The 22,061-nt window shown below is 39.0% G+C and overlaps 1 protein-coding gene and 1 long non-coding RNA gene across 2 annotated transcripts; one reads left to right on the top strand and one right to left on the bottom strand.

The window, feature by feature from the left end:
- Positions 1-386: 386 nt before the first annotated feature.
- prokr1a (prokineticin receptor 1a) lies at positions 387-18,839 on the bottom strand. The gene is made up of 3 exons (XM_067440901.1): positions 18,741-18,839; positions 16,121-16,630; positions 387-2,889 (listed from the first exon to the last, which is right to left on the bottom strand). The coding sequence occupies exons 2-3, from the start codon at positions 16,555-16,557 to the stop codon at positions 2,184-2,186; spliced, it is 1,143 nt and encodes a 380-aa protein (XP_067297002.1). The 5' UTR covers positions 16,558-16,630; positions 18,741-18,839; the 3' UTR covers positions 387-2,183.
- A 53-nt stretch (positions 18,840-18,892) lies between these two features.
- Positions 18,893-21,853, top strand: LOC137072901 (uncharacterized). The gene is made up of 3 exons (XR_010904703.1): positions 18,893-18,936; positions 20,566-20,826; positions 21,121-21,853. It is a non-coding gene; the product is annotated as an uncharacterized lncRNA (long non-coding RNA).
- Positions 21,854-22,061: the final 208 nt, after the last annotated feature.

The following is a 22,061-nucleotide window of genomic DNA, read 5'->3' as shown; positions in this document are numbered from 1 at the left end:
GGAGGTACATACAAACTCTGTTTTTGAGGTTGGGTACCAATTGCAAACTGTTTATTTGTATCTTAAATGCTTTATTTTACCTTTGCTCTTATTCATGTAACAGCAAAGTTAATCGTTTATTAGAAACCGCAGGTTCACTGGACAAAGATTTCTGAAAAATATATTACATAGCTTTTTCCACGTTGTGACGGTGGTGCTAAACCCGAAACAGATGAACGTAAATCCGACAACCTTTTATTAGGCTGGTTGTACACTAAATCTAACTTATAGTGTTAACAAAAATAAACATGACATAAAAACGCATTTGCCGAAGCAGCCATGCCATTTTATCTTGATTCCTCAAGTCTTTGTGACTCAATAACGTAAGTGCGGTATATAGAGCTGGATATGTGATGAAAACATCAAAATGTATTAGTTTACAAATCATGTAGCCTATGGTAAAAGTGTTTTGAGGTCATAACCAGGGCTTGACATTAACACCCACCAAATGCAGCAGTGGCATGTAACGCAGTCGCTCCTACTAACCAATTGGCGAGTTGAATTTATAAATAATCTTGTATATTTATATTTTAATTGTAGTCTTTTAAAAAGGAATCTGAATAATAACCCAAGTGCAATTAAGTGTCAACATACATATCGATACTGAAATATCTGAATTGCTACCCCAATACTAATTTTCTGCAGAATAGATACACAATAACAGCTGCTCTTTCTCTCATCTCTCCAACAGCGAGTTACACACAAACCCGCCTCCCGTCACTCACTTGTTTCATTTGCTCTGGATGAATATTATTGGTGTTATAGGGCTTGAATTATGTCGTGGGATTTTGCGTATTGCGCATTAGTTTACTAAACTCACATCCAAAGTAAGATGCACATAAAGCCGCCTCTCAGGACTTAAACAGTCAAATTTACACAAAATATTGTCAAAATGCTGGTGTTGGCTTGTATTCACGTAAGCACAGTCAGTTTTTTAATTTGAGATGCTTTGCTTGCTATGATCAGGAATGTCTGCTTAAGTATCTAATTTCACAATAGTGAAATCAAAAACGATTCTTGCTTGTTGACGTTGTACAAGCAGTGTGTGGCAGTTGGTCGGTGTTGTATTTGTCCCGCCTCTTCTCCCCTGTGATTCGGCAGCTGGGTAAAAAGTGACAGTGATGAGCGCTGCATTTTACCCAAAGTTGAAGATTCTTCAACTCTCAGCAACCCGGGAAAAAAAGCCGCACGCTTATCACTTGAGTGTGAAATAAAATGCTCAGTACCTCGTTTCACTTCTGGTGTTTTAAAAATGTTGTGCTCCCATTAAAAACAAGCGGAAAAATGCGCCAGCCGTGTGAAAAAAGATGCTTTGGTAGACGCATGTTTAACAGTCCAATAAATCTGTACGTCAGCTCTTAAAGTGACAGCAACCTAATATACCAGCTGCCAAATTATGAGATAATATTAAAAATATCTATATGGCAGTTTTTCCCCATGATATCGATTTCAAAATTGTGGCCCGTGAAAATGCTGAGTGTCTAGTAACTTTGGAAAACAACGAGCCATGGTGGCTGGTGAGCAAAAAAGTTAATGTCAAGCCCTGGTCATAACGTATATTGTGCATAACGTACAAGTCTTTATCAATGGATAATCTTCCATTGAAATCGTAATTTGTGTTAAAAGGAATAAATCTTGGTGTTTTACTGGCGCTAGTAATAATTTCAGCTGAAATGCACAGTATAGGTACGTTTATGAAGTTTAGGGTTAGCAAAAATAGCGATAAGCAAACATTTTTTTTTATCATTAGTCTGAAACAACATCGACATTTCATTTGGCACTTTTGTTCAAATGTGTTAACTCAAGCAACATCATTTCTGCTCTATAATCTACATCGATCACACTGAATAAACATTATTGACATAAGGTGGGCCTTTGAAGCAAAAAATATATTAATTTGGAAGCGTTTCCTTTCATGTTGCGCACATACAAGTTCAGCTTTCCATCAGCATAATATTTCACATCACAACAGTTGGCTGAACCACATTAGTGGTCTTCAGTTATGCGATCTGAACCTTTTCCATTGGTAATTCGGCTCTCAAGCCCTTCATTTATTTTATATATCTGTAAATCATATGTCCATGCTGTGCAGATTCTTCCAAAGTAGACCATCAAACCTTTAGTGTGTTTTCCATTTCACCCCTTCACTTAATTTGTGTACATTCCACATCCTCTGTCACCCTTAAGGAGGAAGTCCTAATGTCGTCTTCCGCCATCTTGCCGACAATCGCCCTGGTTAGCGAGCGCCAGTTGGCGAGTTTGACGGCTCCGAGGCACTTTGCAGCATTGTTCCTAACGCTCACAAAACACAGAGTGTTAATGACCCCGTTGCTCATAGCGATGCACTCGATGATGTAGAAAACGACCAGCGAGTTGCGGCCTCGCGTGATCAGCGCGGGGTAGAAATCGCGCAGCAGCGTGAAGCTGTAATATGGCGCCCAGCACAACACATACGCCACCAGAACCGCGATCAACGCTACGACCGTTCGGCGCCGCCGCCGTAGCCGTTTACGCAGCTGCTCCGTTGGAAATCCCGGGACGTTCTTGAACCAAAGCTCCCTTGAGATTCGCGCGTAGCAGACCGACATGGTGACCACGGGCCCCAGGAACTCCACGATGAAGATGAAGAGGAAGTAGGAGCGGTACATGAGCTGCTGCTCCGCCGACCAGATCTGGGCGCAGAAGATCTTTTTGTCGCGTCCAAGCGCGCTGTGCGGGTACTCTTGTTCTGTGGCGAAGTAGGCCGACGGTACCGCGATGAGGACCGGGATAATCCAAACCCCAAAAATGAGCCAGTACGCTGTCTGAAACCTCATACGGGGCCTCAGAGGATGAACGATGGCCATGTACCTGTGGAATACAGAAAACTTTGAGAAAGTTTTGTAACAGTTTATCTAAATGCAAAAAAAGTTCTTCATTTTCTTATTTGACAAATTTTTCAGTAAAATATCCAAAAATGCTTAAAGCAAGTAAATACTTGAAAAGAGTCATTGCTTGCTTTATTTCCACTGTAAACGCACATGAATTACTCAAGAAAAATGTACAATATTAGCGATATTAAAGAGAAAGTTCCCTACAAAATTACAAATGTATTTATTTACATGTATAATGCATATAGGCCTATAATAGCAGTACAATGTGACTAACCAGAATAATCAAGGTTTTTAGTATATTTTTTATTGCTACGTGGCAAAAAAGTTACCAGTAGGTTCAGTAGATTCTCAGAAAACAAATGAGACCCAGCATTCATGATATGCACGCTCTTAAGGCTGTGCAATTGGGCAATTAGTTGAATTAGTTGAAAGGGGTGTGTTCAAAAAAATAGCAGTGTGGCATTCAATCACTGAGGTCATCAATTTTGTGAAGAAACAGGTGTGAATCAGGTGGCCCCTATTTAAGGATGAAGCCAACACTTGTTGAACATGCATTTGAAAGCTGAGGAAAATGGGTCGTTCAAGACATTGTTCAGAAGAACAGCGTACTTTGATTAAAAAGTTGATTAGAGAGGGGAAAACCTATAAAGAGGTGCAAAAAATGATAGGCTGTTCAGCTAAAATGATCTCCAATGCCTTAAAATGGAGAGCAAAACCAGAGAGACGTGGAAGAAAACGGAAGACAACCATCAAAATGGATAGAAGAATAACCAGAATGGCAAAGGCTCAGCCAATGATCACCTCCAGGATGATCAAAGACAGTCTGGAGTTACCTGTAAGTACTGTGACAGTTAGAAGACGTCTGTGTGAAGCTAATCTATTTTCAAGAATCCCCCGCAAAGTCCCTCTGTTAAAAAAAAAGGCATGTGCAGAAGAGGTTACAATTTGCCAAAGAACACATCAACTGGCCTAAAGAGAAATGGAGGAACATTTTGTGGACTGATGAGAGTAAAATTGTTCTTTTTGGGTCCAAGGGCCACAGGCAATTTGTGAGACGACCCCCAAACTCTGAATTCAAGCCACAGTACACAGTGAAGACAGTGAAGCATGGAGGTGCAAGCATCATGATATGGGCATGTTTCTCCTACTATGGTGTTGGGCCTATTTATCGCATACCAGGGATGATGGATCAGTTTGCATATGTTAAAATACTTGAAGAGGTCATGTTGCCCTATGCTGAAGAGGACATGCCCTTGAAACGGTTGTTTCAACAAGACAATGACCCAAAACGCACTAGTAAACGGGCAAAGTCTTGGTTCCAAACCAACAAAATGAATGTTATGGAGTGGCCAGCCCAATCTCCAGACCTTAATCCAATTGAGAACTTGTGGGGTGATATCAAAAATGCTGTTTCTGAAGCAAAACCAAGAAATGTGAATGAATTGTGGAATGTTGTTAAAGAATCATGGAGTGGAATAACAGCTGAGAGGTGCCACAAGTTGGTTGACTCCATGCCACACAGATGTCAAGCAGTTTTAAAAAACTGTGGTCATACAACTAAATATTAGTTTAGTGATTCACAGGATTGCTAAATCCCAGAAAAAAAAAATGTTTGTACAAAATAGTTTTGAGTTTGTACAGTCAAAGGTAGACACTGCTATTTTTTTGAACACACCCCTTTCAACTAATTGCCCAATTGCACAGCCTTAAGAGCGTGCATATCATGAATGCTGGGTCTCGTTTGTTTTCTGACAATCTACTGAACCTACTGGTAACTTGTTTGCCACGTAGCAATAAAAAATATACTAAAAACCTTGATTATTCTGGTTAGTCACATTATACTGCTATTATTTTGAACAAGACTGTATATTGTATATACATATAATATATATATATATTTTTGTTGATGTTGAAAGATTAAGCATATTTAAAATCCAGTTAAAAATGATGTTGATTGTGATTGGTATATCGAATATATATATATACACACAGCTATACATTATTATTATACTAGTATATATACTAGACTATACTAGATATATTATACTAGTATATATACTAGTATTATACTAGACTTCTACTTCCTGCTTTGCTACTGTTCGGATGCTCTTGCTTACTGCTTCGCGCTTTGCTCTATCGCTTCTATATTTTATCTCATAACTTCAACTTCAGCAAATCAACAAAGCGCTCAAACAACAAAGCTTAACTTAAATGATAAAACTTGAAACTCTGGAGACTGGATTACTACAAAAAAGCGAACACTTCATCCGACTGCCTCTCCCTGCCATCAGCTTACATTCCGGAAGGAAAAACACAGCTGCCTTCTATCGAAAGGATAAGAAAATGCCTCTTTTAGTTCAAGAATCTACTTGCTGCACAAACTGCCACAGACTTTCACAACGGATTGCAGTTCTTGAAACAAAGTTATTTGCGGAACTACCAAACCGGACGAATCACACAGCAGAGCTTCATCACGAACGCCCTCTGCACACAGCTGGTGAGTCCCATAAATTTAATGCTACTCAACAGATAGAGAAACAAGTAACTGATCAACACATTAATCAATGGCACAAACAGGGGGCAAGACCCAAACGCACTCGAGACGTCAGATTGTCACGAGCTTCATATATTGCTGCCGTTGCATGCTCTACCCCAGACACAAGGATTGCAAACACTAGTTTCCGACCAACATCGATACATCTTGAAAACAGATTTGAAGTATTAATGAATGAGGGTGATGAAACCCAAAACGTGATGAATGTGATCGAACACAGATTGCATCAGCCCACAGCTAACACTAATGCTAACAGGCGCTCAAGGTCGAGCAGACAGCGGCCCTCAGCTCAGAGCACAGCCGAGCCAAGGACTCTGATAGTGGGTGACTCTACAGTCAGAAACATTCGCAGCAGAGATACAACTACATGCTGCCTTCCACAAGCAACCATTTCTGATGTAAACAGGGAAATTCAGAACATCCTGATAAAACAAGACCGCAAATCGACTTATCATTCATGTAGGGAAGAACGATATTCAGAGAGAGCAGTCAGAACTCATTAAAAGGGATTTCAATGAACTTTTTGAAACACTTAGCAAACTGAAAGTTCAGCCGTTCATCAGTGGACCACTGCCAGCAAGAGGAACAAATAGATTCTCACGGTTGCTTGGGCTTAATACATGGCTGCAAAAAACCTGCATGATGAAGGGAGTGAATTTCATCGACAACTTTAATCTCTTCTGGAGCCAGAGACAATTGTTTACATCAAATGGCCACCACCCAAACAAACTTGGTGCAAGAGTGTTAAAGGACAATTTTTATTTTTCCCTTCATCATCCTTCAGCTGTGTGTTTTAACCCACTCAACCTGATACAGAGTATGAACGACCACAGGACTTCTTTTCAGCAGCTGAATGGACATGCGGCTGACACATCCCACAAGGACAATGATAAGACCACGCCGTCACAACAAGAATTGCTCACGGACACACTCCCAGCTGAGCCCTGCCCACAGAGCTCACTACAGACAGACTGTGAAGGATTAGAACTGCTCCAAGATTCAGCACCCAAGGATGATTTTCTGGAAAATGGACAGGGAAGCCAGGACAACATATTTCAGCTTCCGATAACACCAGAGCAACAGCCCCTCTCACCGGACATGTCATTCCTCTCTCCAGCATCCCCGCATCTGAGCTTCTCAGAGAAAAGGGAGGACTTGGTTCATGCTGGAATCAGACTATCACACTCGATCGCTATGAGCCCCCAAATATCGACCAAAAATCGTCGAGCCCCACAACCACCTAAGCCTGTGGGCCCAGCTTGCCCTCGCCCTCCTCCTGTGAGATTTCTTCGGTCACAACGCCAGGGCCCACACCCTCCTCCGTCTGTTGTAGGTGAACCAAAAACAACTGATTCCAGCTCTCAGTGATGTGTTTTGGGTCCCCGCTATGATAACAGTAACTTTATCAAATGTTTACAAAACAAGGGGGAACCCAGTGTGCCTGCCTCTTTCTCTATCTCTGTTCTGTTACGTGAAAGAAAGTCTAAGGCCTTGTCAGGCCGTTTAATAAACCAATATAATCTGCTGCCTGTTACCTGCAAAATAGGATTAATGTGGAGAAAAAAAATATTACTGTTAAGTTAGCGCTTTTAAACATCCGTTCACTTAAGAACAAATCATTTCTAGTCAATGACCTAATAACCACTAACAACCTAGACTTTCTGCTTCTAAATGAAACGTGGCTAGAAGAAAACTGTAGTGCAACAGTCCTAAATGAAGCAGCCCCTCCTAACTTTACTTTTATGAGTGTTTGCAGATCTGTTAGGAGAGGTGGGGGTGTTGCTGCTCTTTTTTAAAGATTTCTTTCAATGTAAACAAGAATCATTTGGTGACTATTTGTCTCTCTAATATCTGGGTATTGTGTTAAAAGGTTCTCCACGCATCCTGCTTATCATTGTTTACAGGCCTCCGAAATACTCTGCAGGCTTCACTGTGGACTTTACAGAACTGTTATCAATAATTTCCTCAGAGTTTGACTGTTTTGCTATTGCTGGGGATTTTAACATTCACATAGACAATATTGAATCCAGTACAACAAAAGAGCTCATGACTGTTCTTAACACTTTTGATTTGACACAGCATGTAAATGGACCCACACACAATCGTGGACACACCCTAGATTTACTTATCAGTAAGGGTCTAAACATTTCATCAATTGTCATTAAGGATGTGGCACTGTCTGATCATTTCTGTATTTTCTTTGATATTCTTTCAATTTCTCCTGTCATTGAAGCTAGATCTGTCTCTGTCAAGAACCTTGAGGCGGATCGGCTACAACAGCAGAAGACCCCACCGGGGACCATTCATCTCCACTACAAATAGGAAAAAAAGGCTACAATTGTAATGGTGGTGTAATGGTGTGGGGGATGTTTTCTTGCCACACTTTAGGCCCCTTAGCACCAATTGGACATCGTTTAAATGCCACGGCCTACCTGAGCATTGTTTCTGACCATGTCCATCTCTTTATGACCCCATGTACCCATCCTCTGATGGCTACGTCCAGCAGGATAATGCACCATGTCACAAAGCTTAAATCATTTCAAATTGGTTTCTTGAACATGACAATGAGTTGACTGTACTAAAATGGCCCCACAGTCACCAGATCTCAACCCAATAGAGCATCTTTGGGATGTGGTGGAACGGGAGCTTCGTGCCCTGGATGTGCATCCCACAAATCTCCATCAACTGCAAGATGCTATCCTATCAATATGGGCCAACATTTCTAAAGAATGCTTTCAGCACCTTGTTGAATCAATGCCACGTAGAATTAAGGCAGTTCTGAAGGCGAAAATGGGTCAAACACAGTATTAGTATGGTGCTCCTAATAATCCTTTAGGTGAGTGTGTGTATATATATATATATATATATATATATATATATATATATATATATATATATATATATATATATTATACATAGCCTATATGTGTGTACTGTATGCATACGCATGTTTTTTTTTTAGATGTTAGGTTAGATGTGATTATTTGCGATGAATCTATTTGACAGCACTAATATAAAATTAAATATATCCAAATATATTAATATTACATTTTCTAAAATGCCAATACCTGTTGAATTTCTCTCAATTAAAATGCAGTAAATTCCACATCCTTTAATTCTGGTTCAACTTTCTGTAGGGTGTAGCCAGTTCTTAAATTCTCAATTGTGCCCAATTATGAGTCTGGAATCTGGTGTGTGTTTGTTTATGATAGATCTGTATTGATATTTAATAAACAGCTCTGTTCAAGGCTCAAGTCCTCAGAAGGAATCAGGATTATCGGTCTGGCACACAGCGGTCTATTAACACGCACTGACTCTCTGATCCCTCTGTCTGATCTGATCACTGCTCCCCGTCCTTAATGAGATATTCCATAACCTTTTGACATTCATGGTAAAAAACCGGTTTATCCATCTCTTGTTCTCTAAATCAAAGGTACAGCACTATTTCTACCCATTTATACTCTGTCCGCTTCGATTAACAGCACATCTTTGCCCCAGGCTCTTCTTGTTTTGTCTTACGTGGTGAGATCTGAAATCAGTCCCTTTCTCTGTAACATCTCTAAATGTATTACTGGTGAATACAAATTTAATTGCTGAATTCATCTGTGTGTAACTTGAAATTCTGATGTTAAAAAAAATTCTGTTCTTCCCATAGGAAACCTTTGCGATACTCTGGAGTCTCTGTTAGATCGGCAGGGGTGAACAGAGCGTACTTTTACCCCAAATACATACACAGCGGTTACTGTGATGCATGGGAAGACTAAAGACTTCTCATCTCATCTGTGCCACTTGGCGAGATCCCAAATAAGAAGTCAGAGTTGATGGGAAACTGCACGCTTGGAGCAACAGGTTGAATGAGTGTCATTGTAAGACACGACAGCGGCTCTGTTTCAAAACCTAGTGAGCTGCCTAAAGGCCCGTTCACACCAAGAACCATAATATATTATATTATATAAGATAAGCTATATTATCGTTTTGTTTATTGTGAGTGTGTGCTTGTTACAGCGGGATGGATTATGATTTGCTGTCAATGTTTTTATCATCAGCTGGACAAAATCGTTCAAACAATATTGTTTCTCTCTCTGTGGCATTATCGTTACAGCTGTGGTGTGAATTCTGCTATTCTTTAATATTGAGAATGATTTTTAAAACTATATCTTTATCCTTATCTTCATAGTTATCTTCCTTGGTGTGAACGAGCCTTAAGTACGGAGCATTTGAAGACATTATAGCAGAGGTGGGACAAAGTCATTGTTATGCAAGTCACAAGTAAGTCTCAAGTCTTTGCCCTCGAGTCCCGAGTCAAGTCGAGTCAAAGATGAGTCAAGTCTCGAGTCGAGTCAGAAGTCAAAGCCAACAAGTCTCAAGTCGAGTCCAAAGTCCTACCATTTTAGTTTCGAGTCACTTCAAGTCATCTAACCACAAAAAAAATTATACAAATTATGTATGTCTGTAAGATTTGTATTTTCACAGAAAATGCTTGTATTTCAACAGCATATTGCACTAGAACAATGCACAGCAGCTTCAGTGCTGTATTGTGTTGACCTCATATTGCAAAACAGTTAAACTTTCAAATAGATATGGGTCCTTTTAGCCTAAACTTAGGGCCATTATGGGAATATTGTTTAGCTTATTTTTGGTTTTAATTTGGTTTACTTTAATAATTTTATTTATTCAATTATTTTGTTTTGCTATACTTTTTATGCCAGCTTGCCATGGCAAAGCATATGACTTCAGTTTCTGGAGGGAAAGGGCTTTCTTATGACTTTTGAAGCAGTGAAAATATTCTTAATATTGCATACACTGAAACTGAAATATTATTGTATACCGTAGTGTATTATAGACAATGAATATTGACACAACAACATTGATATGAGTAAAGAGTTCAAATACAACATGTGAGGCTATAGATTTTCTGACATCTGTTTCATATTCTTCTCAGGTATGAAGAATACCTAGAGGGGTGGGGGGCCCAAAACAAGCCCAATATTATTATATTATTTATTATCATCAGTATAATTTATGATTAATAATGTATCAATAAATGTGCCTGCAACATATTAAATTGAAATCTCGTGGAGTTTAAAAAGCAAATACAGATGGCATTTTACAAAATTCTTCAAGTTGCAATAAAGACTGAACAGAAGAGGTTTGGAGATGGAAAAAGAGAAAAAGTGACGTGAAGGATTATGGTAACTCCAGTCGGAGTTATTGCACACATATAAGGAGCAGTGGTGAACATGCACACTATAAACCGTAAAAAGGATAAGCCCTGCATCTCAATGTGCAATCTGCCCTAAAGAGTGTTGAAAATTACTAATGTCACATAGCTACTATTTAGGATTATTATGCACTTTTTTACAGTCTATGATTGGGAGTTGGTGCCCAGGAAAACACAGAGCGCTGCAATATAGAGACGTTTATAATAATATACATTCGAACCATACCTACTGTTATTATTAGTAGCCTATACTTTTTTATTATTTATTTTTATAATAGCCAAATAATAATAGTCATAATAAATAGCCTACATTATAAAAAATATTTTTAAAATTAAATTAGGTGGCTTACCTCCTGTTTCCTCTCCATCTCTGTATATCTCTGCTGGTTGCATTGTTTGTAAAAAATAATAATAAAATGTATTCGTCTACGAACTCTCATTACATTTATAACATCACATCACATGCCTGCACGTTGAACGCAATTTTTCTTCAAAGAGGGGAAGGAGGCGGGATGTATGAGGACGAATGAATACAGCACTTGTATCGTTGCACTATGGCTATTAGCTGTGAGAAGACAGTGTCAGGTAATGTATTTGGACAAAACAGAGACCATAAATGTAAAGTTGCTTGTCATATTTTCCTAACAAGTAACCACATTTTTTTAAATAAGCCCAAAAAACCGCGACCCGCAACTCGAGATTTTTTACCGCGACTTGCCAAAAAAAGAAGCCCAAATAAGTCACGTGTTATACGCGGACTTGGTAGCTATGGATACTGTTGAATCAAACCAACGTGGGACTACAGTGATTGGATGTCGTGACTCGTGCTGGCAGCGCGCGTGCTCTCTGCATGCATACAGGTGCAGCTTTTTTTCACTGAGAGCAGCGCGGCCGTGTGAAAGAAAAATTGCCAAAAAGTAGCAAGTCTTCTCGAGTCATAAGGCTCAAGTCCAAGTGAAGTCACGAGTCATTGATGTTAAAGTCCAAGTCGAGTTGCAAGTCTTTGTACATTTTGTCGAGTCGAGTCCAAAGTCATCAAATTCATGACTCGAGTCTGACTCGAGTCCAAGTCACATGACTCGAGTCCACACCTCTGCATTATAGTCTGTCCCAGGTAACTTATTTTGGCTAAATACTGCAATATATGAGAAGGCAATAAATCCCACAATGCACTGCAGCAAGCTCAGTAAAATATAATCCGTCCAATTATTATTCATTCAATGCTGAAAATATTACAAAATAGAAAAGTCCCTACTATTTGAGGGTGTTTACACAACAACGATGTACTAGAAACATTATCAAAGCGATCCCAGATTTGTGAAAACGACTCCTCTTTTCAATGATATCACCGTTTTCACAAATTCATGTTTTTGTAGTTTCACAGAGAAGATAACAGTATCATTTTCAAAAACTTGCGTTTTCACGTGTCCTGTAAATGAATGGCCCAAATGCATAAAAGCTTTTCAGTTTTTGGTTGAAAATAGTGTCATGTAAACGGGCCCTTAGCCAGTTTCTATTTAGCTTGCTATGTGTTTTAATACTTAAAGGTGCACTGTGTGAATTTTAGCGGCATCTAGTGGTGAGGTTGTGAATTGCAACCGCTCACCCCTCCCTTTCGATAACCGACACAGGACAAAGATGTCGTCGTCTGTGACAGCAGAGAGTAGCTAGTGCTCTGCAGAGAGGAAGTTTGTCCTTTTAGGGCTAGCGTAGAAACATGGAGGCACAAAATGGTGACTTCCCTGTAAGGAGACCTGCGGTGTATGTAGAAATGGCTTATTCCGAGGTAATAAAAACACAACGGTTCATAATGTCATTAAGGTCTTTATACACCACTGAAACATAGTTATGTATATTATATTGCATTTCTGTCAATAGAGTCTTATAAACACTACACGCTGCACCTTTAATAAAGTGGTATTTTGTCAAAATAAAGCAATAAATGAAACGTACAAGGCGGCTTTCAGTTAGGATGCTGTCTTAGAAGGTCATTAGCGATCATTTTAAAGTGAATATATGTCCTATTATTACTTAAATGTGCTTGAGAATAAAAATAACCAATCTGCAGCACGGGTTTGAATTAAGATCTTTAGAGGCGATGAGACGGTTGGTTGTACCGTTCTGTGTGCCTGATGCTGATGACATGCAGGCAAACCTGTCAGCTGACATCTAAGGCCTCGATTTACATGAGCTGCTGCTGGAGGCTAAATACAGCAAGCTCTCCCTGGCCATTAACATGTTGTCATTTAAATTGCCTAGCTTAGCCTCAGTAAATGGCCAAATGTGATGCAAGCACAGTGCAATTCTTCACATGCATGTGCTCCGACTCCGAGTGTATGAATGACTTCTGCACCTAATCCAAATCACTGTGTCCTTGAGTCTCTCAATCTGAACTGCTGAAGTCTATATTCCTGTCTTCAAGAAATTCCTGCTTGTAAGATTGGAAGTCATATATGAATTTGTGTATGTTTAAGCGATTTAGACACTCTGATGTATTTATTTTTTCACTTGGCACTTTCCATGAATACGACTTGAAGAGATTGTCATCTAACGTAAGTATTCATTTCTTTCAAAACACATGCACGCACCCCTAGGAAGTAGCCTGACGTGGTCATACTCAATTCCAGTCAGAATATGAGTCTGAAACTGCTCCATTGGGCTGTGATTATGAGGCGTGTTTCAGCCGAACCAGGAAAGGCCTCAATTGGACAGATCTACAACCAATCAGAGCAACGAAGCGACGCATTGTCAAATGTCAACAGAGTTCAACTGCACTTGCCAAGTCCGCGTTTTTTCCGCAGGTTCTTTTCTATGTCCGCGGGTTGATGCGACTATTATGTGATATATAGACCCATGAGTGCGAATTTTAGCAGGCAACCTTGCCAAAATAAGACACCTTTTACCCCCCAAACGCCTTTTCCCCCCCGGAGAACCCCCCTAGTAGTTCCCGCGTTTTGTTGTAAAAACATGGCAACCCTGTCTGCACGCGCGCTGAAATCAGGCTGGAATACACGATCTTTGCCAGAGTTGTAAAATAATTTTATGATACACAGAGTACTTATCCAACATGATCATCATTTCTGAGAGAAATTATGAAGGTGAATGCAGATACAAACAAGCTCTCCGTTTAGGATTCGAACAAATATAATCCAAGCCCCTTTGATGACGTGCATGATTACGTTTCTGTTTATCATCTGTCCGTCATCGTCTAAAGCCCGCCTTGATGATTTCATTGGTCTGAACAGTTTCTGTTCGGGGATAATTACGCCTCTATGGAGCAAGGCCAGACCGAATTGCCCGACCTAAAAATTTTGCAGGCGGGGCTAAGTTCGGCTGGCATCCAGGCTACCTAGGAAGAGCAAAAGCATTCAAAATGCACGGTGCGGGGTTTTGCAGTCAGTGAAGGCAAACAATGCAAAAAAAAAAGGAAGACAGTAGACCTACATGTAAAGGCAATGCACAAAAAGTCTTTGGATAAACAAAGAAATTAAATGCGAGTAAATATGGGAGTGGCTTTCCAACGATGTCGAGAACTGAGGGACCTGAAAAACGACTCATTGCTGGCTGTATTTCTGCTGGACAGGTAATCTTTCATTTTGATTATACATTTTTTCGGTTTATGTTTTCATGAAGCATGTATCACTAGCACATGAAGCTGCCTAATATAGCATAATTACTTAGCATAAAGTTACAATGTTATACACTTAGCCATTAGTAGAGATGATAAATACTCAATATGCTTAGCTCAAGTTGATCACCAGTACACCGCATCCAGGAACTTTTTTTTAGAACTAAGTTAGCTTTAGCTACTGCTAATCATCAATGCTTTCATCATGGAAACTCTTACATGCAAAACACAGTATATGTTATGAATCTTACAAGAAATTCATCTTCATTACAGTATAACTGATGTTATCGGGGAAAAAAATGTATCAATGCTACCCGTTTTTAGCTTTGTCTTATAAATATAACTAGCTTGTTACCGAATTAAACAAAAATATATTTTAAACTTTACCAGTATCGGTATTCTAGCTTGAGTACTAAAAGACATCTTATTTGTTTATATTCATACTGATAAAGTTAGATGTTTTATTACATGTGATTCTGACATAATGTGCACACCGCTCGCCTCCTCAGGTCAATAATGCGTCTTCCAGCTGAGCGGTCGGTGACATAGACAGTAAAAGAAATGGACAAAGCTACCCCATTGACGTCAACGGCGGAATGTGATGTCAGTATAGGAGCACTCACTTCCTGATGGCTGAGCGAACTGCGCAGGCTCAGACTGAGCTTGAGGACGTAGATGTGACGTGAGCCTCCTGTCTGACAGCTGTAGGTCTTCTAGTAGTTGTGGAAAGTGAAAGCTGAATCACGTTGTTTTAATATTTTCTCCCGTTGCTTTTGGCTCACTATGGGCTTATCCCCATTCTTCTCCTTTGACTTTATCAGACTTTATGTCTCCACGTCCCCCCGACTGTCTCATAGACAGTAAAAGATTGCCTGCGAGCGTCTCCTCAGGTCTATACGGTAATTTCTCAACTGTGCGACAGAGTCGCGTTGGTTATGACGCAATAGTTAGCCTATTTTTACAAAAACAGCTTCTGCGGGGCGATAGTGTAAGATACAAGGTAACGGAGCCTTTTATGCATTGTCGTGTTTCTTTAGAAATAAACAATGGACAAATGGAGTCTTTAAACGCCTCAGATGTAAAGTTATTCACTATCAAAGTGACTCAAAAATGAATGGGAGTCAATGGGATGCTAACAGCAGGTGATGGCTTGGTTAGCAATGGCAGCCCCTAGGGGTGGAATGCTTTCCGAGCGCTAGATTACCCCCTTGGTCGGTGAGGCACGTTCATGTATTTTGGGGGCGTGGCTTTGGAAAGAGCCCAGAAGGGTGAAGGTGGAGTGAATGGAAATAATGAGCTGTCTTTAAAACAGTCGTGAGAGGTCTACAGACACTCAAATTTTATACTTGCTTTTTTAGAGTACCTACATTTTAATTATGGATTGATATATAAAGAACGTTTAAACAAATTTGGAAAAAAAGTTTTTAAACCAATTCTTACCTACCCTTCCTTTAAAGGAAGTGTATTTAAGATTGTGGCCAAAACTGGTACTGCAATCACTTTTAAATGACTGTAGAGTGGTGTATCCCCCTCCCCCTGACTCGAGGTTGCCAGATTGACTGCAGGATCAGCAGGAACGTTTGGAGATCTGCAGCTGTGGTAACTAGAGGAGATCTGGCAACCCGGATGCAGAAACACTACTGACTTCGTGATTGTCTAGTGACATATCAGGGCCCTTTTATGATTAATTGAAATACATTTCTTACATACAGTAAGAATTCTTTGAAGTCTGGGGTTAAACAAACTCCCACTGGTGCATACAACATTCAGCATCATGCAGGACGAGCTCAGAGAGACAAACTCACCGGTCCACCGCAATGGCTAGCAGGGCATTGGTGGACACGTAGAGCGACACGGTCCTAAGATAGTTAATGGAGACGCAAAGAACAATCCCATGATCCCATGACAGCTGTTTGACCACATAATAATCCACCAGAAAGGGGCAGCACACAGTCGCCACCAGGAAGTCTGATACTGCCAAGTTGGCGATGAGTAAATTAGTGAGATTCCTGAGTTTTTTGTAACGTGCCAATGAGGCAATAAAGAAGCAATTCCCAACGCCGCAGACCAGCATGATGCAGACCAAGACCACCGCGATAACGATCGTGGCCACAAAGAACGCCCGTCCCTGAGTCGTGTCCGGGATCTCGTCCGCTGGAACCTCGTAGTCCAGAGGGACGTCGTAATTCGGCAGGAGGTCATGGGGGATGAGAGTCCATGCGCTCGTGTTGTCTTCTCCCATCGTCTCTTTTTACTGGTCTGTCAAAGCACCAGGGTCTTCCATACTCGTTCTCCAGTACAGAATCTGTTGTCAGCTGCAAAATTAAAAAAAATGAGTTTCCACAAGCTTTACTTTACTTTTAAAGGACATTCACCGCAGTATTCGCAGAGGTGCCACACTTTTAAAACCACTTTTTTTTTTTGGCATCTGCGGTTCCATGAAGAAGCTTTGACTCCATGAACTTTTCCATTGCACAAAATGTTCTTTATAATCTTCAGATTGTTAACATTTCTTTCAAAAACTGTTTACTGAAAGATTAATTGAGGAACCCAAAATGGTTATTCTATGACATCACTGCGAAACCCTGAACCCCTCTTCCCCGTTAGGAACCTTTCTTTTTTTCCCATAAGAATCCTTTTTGGTTCCCCAAATAATGTTTAAGTTTAAAGAACGTTTTTAAAGGGATAGTTCACCCAGAAATGAACATTTTGTCTTCTGTCACCCTCACGTCGTTCCAAACCTTTTACAGTCTATGTTCCAAACCCGTAAGACTTTCGTTCGTCTTTGGAACGCAAATGAAGATCTTTTTAAAGAAGTCTTACAGAGAGACTTTCTGTCTCTCCACACAACTACCACTTTGACGAAACAAAAATAACAAAAAAAGATCTCACATTCTGCCTAACATTTCATTTTGGTTTTTCATGGAAGAAAGAAAATTACTCACACAAGGGTGAATAAATGACAACAAAATATTCACTTTGGGGTGAAGTGTGCTTTTAATTGGAAAAAAAAAACACATTGGCGACCCAGTCACTCTCTGTGAAACGTGTGGATGAGAGACAAAAATGTGATTGGTAATCTGGCAATTATAGATTTTCATTTTGAAGTTTGGAAAGATTACAGATGGCCACGTTAGAAATTGATTTATGATAAAGCACAGATGTTGTGGTATGTTTAATTAAGACTTGCTGAGCTTGTTTTTCTTTAAAACAGAACATAATTTACTACACTTTTGTGTACTAGTGGGTGTTTTTAGTGGCCTATATGATTCTTTCCCAGCTAAGAGTGGCATAAACTAGAGTTAGTTATAATCCCTTGAGTGCTATTATGACAAGTAATAAAACAGTTTTATAAAATACTGAAACATATTGAAACATCCATTATTTATAGCTACCATTTGACCACACTGTTCTCAACCCGTTTTTCAAAATATGTATAAATACAAGGCTAGACTAAAAAGGTGGAACAGACTTGCATTAAACTTCCACAACATACATTTAAATATATTTTGTTGCATGTATACTTAAAAAGCATTTATAATTTTGGGGAACAACCAAAATGTGACTCCCTATTTAAGAATGGCGCTATAATTTGATCAGGCATGGGCAAAACAAGCAGTAAAATCACAAACGTTTGTATTATTGACTGCAATCAGCAAAACACATATTTATAATAAACTGTTTAGGCCTACAATAAATTGTTCACATGTGAACAATACACGCACTTCAGTCTGTGATGTATAAAATGTATTATGCACTTATAAAACCATCACTGGTTTGTGGTTCACCGGTCAACAACAGCCTCAGAATTAATTGGTTACAAACTTCTTAAAAACAGGCTTTGTTGTACGCCATCATACAGACATAATCGATTTTTTGTTTTTGTTTTTAATTACAAAAAAGGCAGGTATTCAGGGGAAAACACCCAATATGATTTAACTTGATTTGCACTGGCTACCGGTACAATATCGTGTTGATTTTAAAATTCTTCTTCTGGTTTTTAAATCCTTACATGGTTTGGCCCCTCCTTACCTTTCGGATTTACTGACAGAACATCGTCCAGTTAAGTCTCTCCGGTCGTCGAATCAGAGGTACTTATATATACCAAAAACAAAGTTGAAAAGTAGGGGGGACCGGGCGTTTTCATCAGCTGCGCCTAGACTATGGAATGCGTTACCTTTAAATATTAGATTAGCCCCTTCCTTGGCTGTTTTAAAATCTCAGTTAAAAACATATCTTTTTGATTTGGCATATGGCTGAGGATGAAATGTATTGCTTTTATATTGTGTTTTAGTTTGTCTTTTGTATTGATGTAAAGCACACTGGTCAACTAGTGTTGTGTTTAGTAGTGCTATATAAATAAAATTGACATTGACATTGACATTGACAACTTTCCCTTCAGAATTAAAAAGTAATATGTCCTACCTGCACAATATTAATCCTTTTGTTTTACTCGTCTTGATGTCCGAGTGAGGACATCTGTGCATCTTCAGATGTGTCTTCTCTAGTGGCTGCTGCTGATGAATGAAGCCGCGTCGGTCTCAGCGCCTCGCGCCCTCTAGCGGCAGTGACGCGCGTCTGCAGCCCGGCTCACGTGATCGAGCAGTCCGTTCGTCGAGATGTAAGTCAACTTTCACAAACAGGTCATAATTAATCCCCCAGCACTCGGAGCTGAGCTCATAAAAAATCCACATGCTTTTAAAATGGATAGTGTGGAAATAATTTCTGACTAAAATGCCACAAATGCGCCAAGTCGCTACATTAATTGGTTGGCATGTAGGCTAACAGTGAACGGCTACAGTTCGACCAATGCACTGCATGGAGGAAAAGTTTATTCCAATTCTACATTTTTGATGTGGTTTCGATGTTTTTTGTCCCCAGTAAAGATCATGATCTCTTTGCCTTTAAATTTTAAACAGACGTAGTCATAAATATTGAAGTGTAAGCATATTGAAGTTTTATATTTGACAGCATTTTGAACCACCTCATATCACCATTTCTGCTGTCCACTCGGCGGAGGCTCTTCTCATGATAAATACAACACTTATTATATATATATATGTAAGTGTTGTTTACATGGTTGGGTATAATAGTAAGGATTCTATCTAATCTTTATTTATTTATTTATTAAACATATTTTAACAATTGATTATTTAACTAATAATTAAAGTTTTTAGCGTGTCCCTCAATATGTTGTCCACCCTGTTATTTTGAACTACTTTCCCTTTAAATAAATACAGGGTTTACATAGACATTGTAAAAGTGATGTATGTCTATATTTAAAGTAGTAGTGCATTTCAAAGTTTGTTTGCATATTGTTTCTAATCTAAACCCAGTTCAAAATAAAGTAAAAGTGTAACTGGTTGTATGTACGCAATTGGAAATCATCTATTATTTATACCACTTTATTTATAACCCTGTTATTATTTTTTCCACAGTGTTATCAATTTGTCCACCCTGTTTTTTTAATCAATAATTAAATAAAAAAAATCAGCAAAACAATACTACTTTACTAATAATTCAGTGAATGAAAATATAGTAAAATATCAATAATGCTGTACATTAAAAGGGAAACAAAAAATGACTTTTAGGCATATGACTCCGTCCCTCACAGGGTGGACATTTTCATATTCCATTTAATTTATTTTGTTTAATAAATGGTTAAATTTATTTACCTAAACATGATCAGAATATTTTTTCAAAGTTTTACATCCCCATATCATGACTACACAAAAAGTTATTTTAAAAAAACACGTTTGATTATCTACATGGCCAAAAGGCTTTGAATACCAGGAAGACGCATGTAAACAATGTAAATGCCTCAATATTTTTATTGCTTCAGTTTATAATGCACAGTTTAACACGAAAAGCATGAGGGAAAAACGCATAGGCTCTTCACCTCAGACTTAAACTGCAACATTCAGCAGTTGTCTTTTTGGAAGGGGGTTAGCAGCACTACTTTCAACCCTTAGATAAATGATATGGCACTCAATATTAGATCATTTATAGTTCAGGTAAATGTCTTGTTATGTGTGGTTTTCATTTAAAGGCCCTTCTGGAGCAATACATGTGCATTAGTGCATTTTGTAGTTTAAGAGCTCTTTTCCATCCCAGATTTTTGTGGTCTGAATTCAGTCATAAATAAAGGTGACTTGACTTGGTCTTGTTTAGTTCAGTGGAAAGTGTGATATTCAGTTTGGTCATTAATATTTCTGTACTTATGTCCTCCTCTGATATCGTTCTGTTTCAGGTGTCAGCGGGGACTGATGATGGAGAAAACCTTGAGAGAAATATTCTCCTTCATAAATTACTGATATGGTGTTAAAGGGTCAGGAATAGACCCGATACCTGACGAGAAGAGATTTCATCAGGTCATTTCATTGGGCAAATAAATCAACAGCTCAAAACCCCAAAACATGTCCAGCTCCATTTTCACCACCAACAACAACAAAGACATCTGAATAAAGACAGAAGAAAATGCATTTCACTTATAGACAGGGAGGACTATTAGGTACATTACTTTTTCTTTAATTTTATCACATTATTTTCAGAACAATTTACCATAGAAGGTTGTTTTAAGAAGAAAAATATTTTTTATATATATATATATATATATATATATATATATATATATATATATATATATATATATATATATATATATATATATATATATTTTTTTTTTTTTTTTTTTTTTCAAATATTTTAAGAAAAAAAAATTGTGAGGAAAAAAAGTCAGAATTATCTTTTACATTTTTTAAAATTCAGTGGCACTAAATTCTTCTTTTTCCCCTTTTAATTAAAGCCTGAAATATGACCTAGACTGATTTTCGTGGGATTCACGAGATGAGACAAGCGTCTTGACAACCTGCAGAAAGTGAAACAGGTGTCGTGTTCAAGATTTACTCACAGGTAGAGCACAGAATCTATCAAAGAGCATCATGCTGTCCTACACACACACACACACACACACACACACACACACACACACACACACACACACACACACACACACACACACACACACACAATCCTTCACTCTCGACAGAACCATTCCTGAACATCCTCGAAATTTACAGCTCCGACACTGATAGGAGAGCACAGTAGATTGCTCCATGGACCAAAATATCTCTCTCTAAATCACTCACGCATACACCGTGTCCTGAGAAAAGTGAGCCATAAAAGCAGCCCTGGCGCTATAAGCAGCTGAATATCAAACAGTGATCTTACACAGACGGTCAAATGAGCAACACAGTTCCCATCATAATAAGTGAAGCTCATAACAGGAAGTGAAGAAGCACAGACGCTGGACAGTAGAGCTGTATGATTAACCATTAAAAGATTGAGTTTAACGTCTTAAAACAGAGTCGTGCGGCTCTAAAGACCTGGTGAACTCGTTTGACAGCGGCAGACATGCCTCCAAGTCCTTTCCAAACACGCTGTCTAAATGTCCAGCACGGTTGAGTTACTTCACAGATTGTGTGTGGCTACCTGATGCCTGTCCCAGATCAGAGCGGTGTGAACAGAGATGATTAGGCTGTCATGCTGACGAGAGATCAGTACTCTGCTCATTTAGACGAGAGTAAACGAGGATGATGGCATCTTCTTACATCTCACTATTTGACAGTTTACTGACCACATATTCAACTAATGCAGAAACAGCATGGGTTTTGTTTGGCTTGACAAAGCCTTGTCTGAAGCAGTGTTAATTTTGACAGCAAATTCAGATTTAGTCTTAGTCTTAGT

Source organism: Pseudorasbora parva, chromosome 4 (assembly GCF_024679245.1).
Source record: "Pseudorasbora parva isolate DD20220531a chromosome 4, ASM2467924v1, whole genome shotgun sequence".
In the NCBI taxonomy this organism is placed as follows: Eukaryota; Metazoa; Chordata; class Actinopteri; order Cypriniformes; family Gobionidae; genus Pseudorasbora; species Pseudorasbora parva.
Note: the sequence above shows the minus strand (reverse complement) of the source record. Positions and strands in the feature narration are given on the sequence as shown.

Bases quoted from the DNA above. Each gene is read 5' to 3' on its own strand.
- prokr1a (XM_067440901.1), bottom strand. From the start codon at position 16,557: ATGGGAGAAGACAACACGAGCGCATGGACTCTCATCCCCCATGACCTC. The intron at 2,890-16,120 runs GTGAGTTTGTCT...TGTATTCCACAG, and splicing joins CTAGCCATTGCGGTGGACCG to GTACATGGCCATCGTTCATC.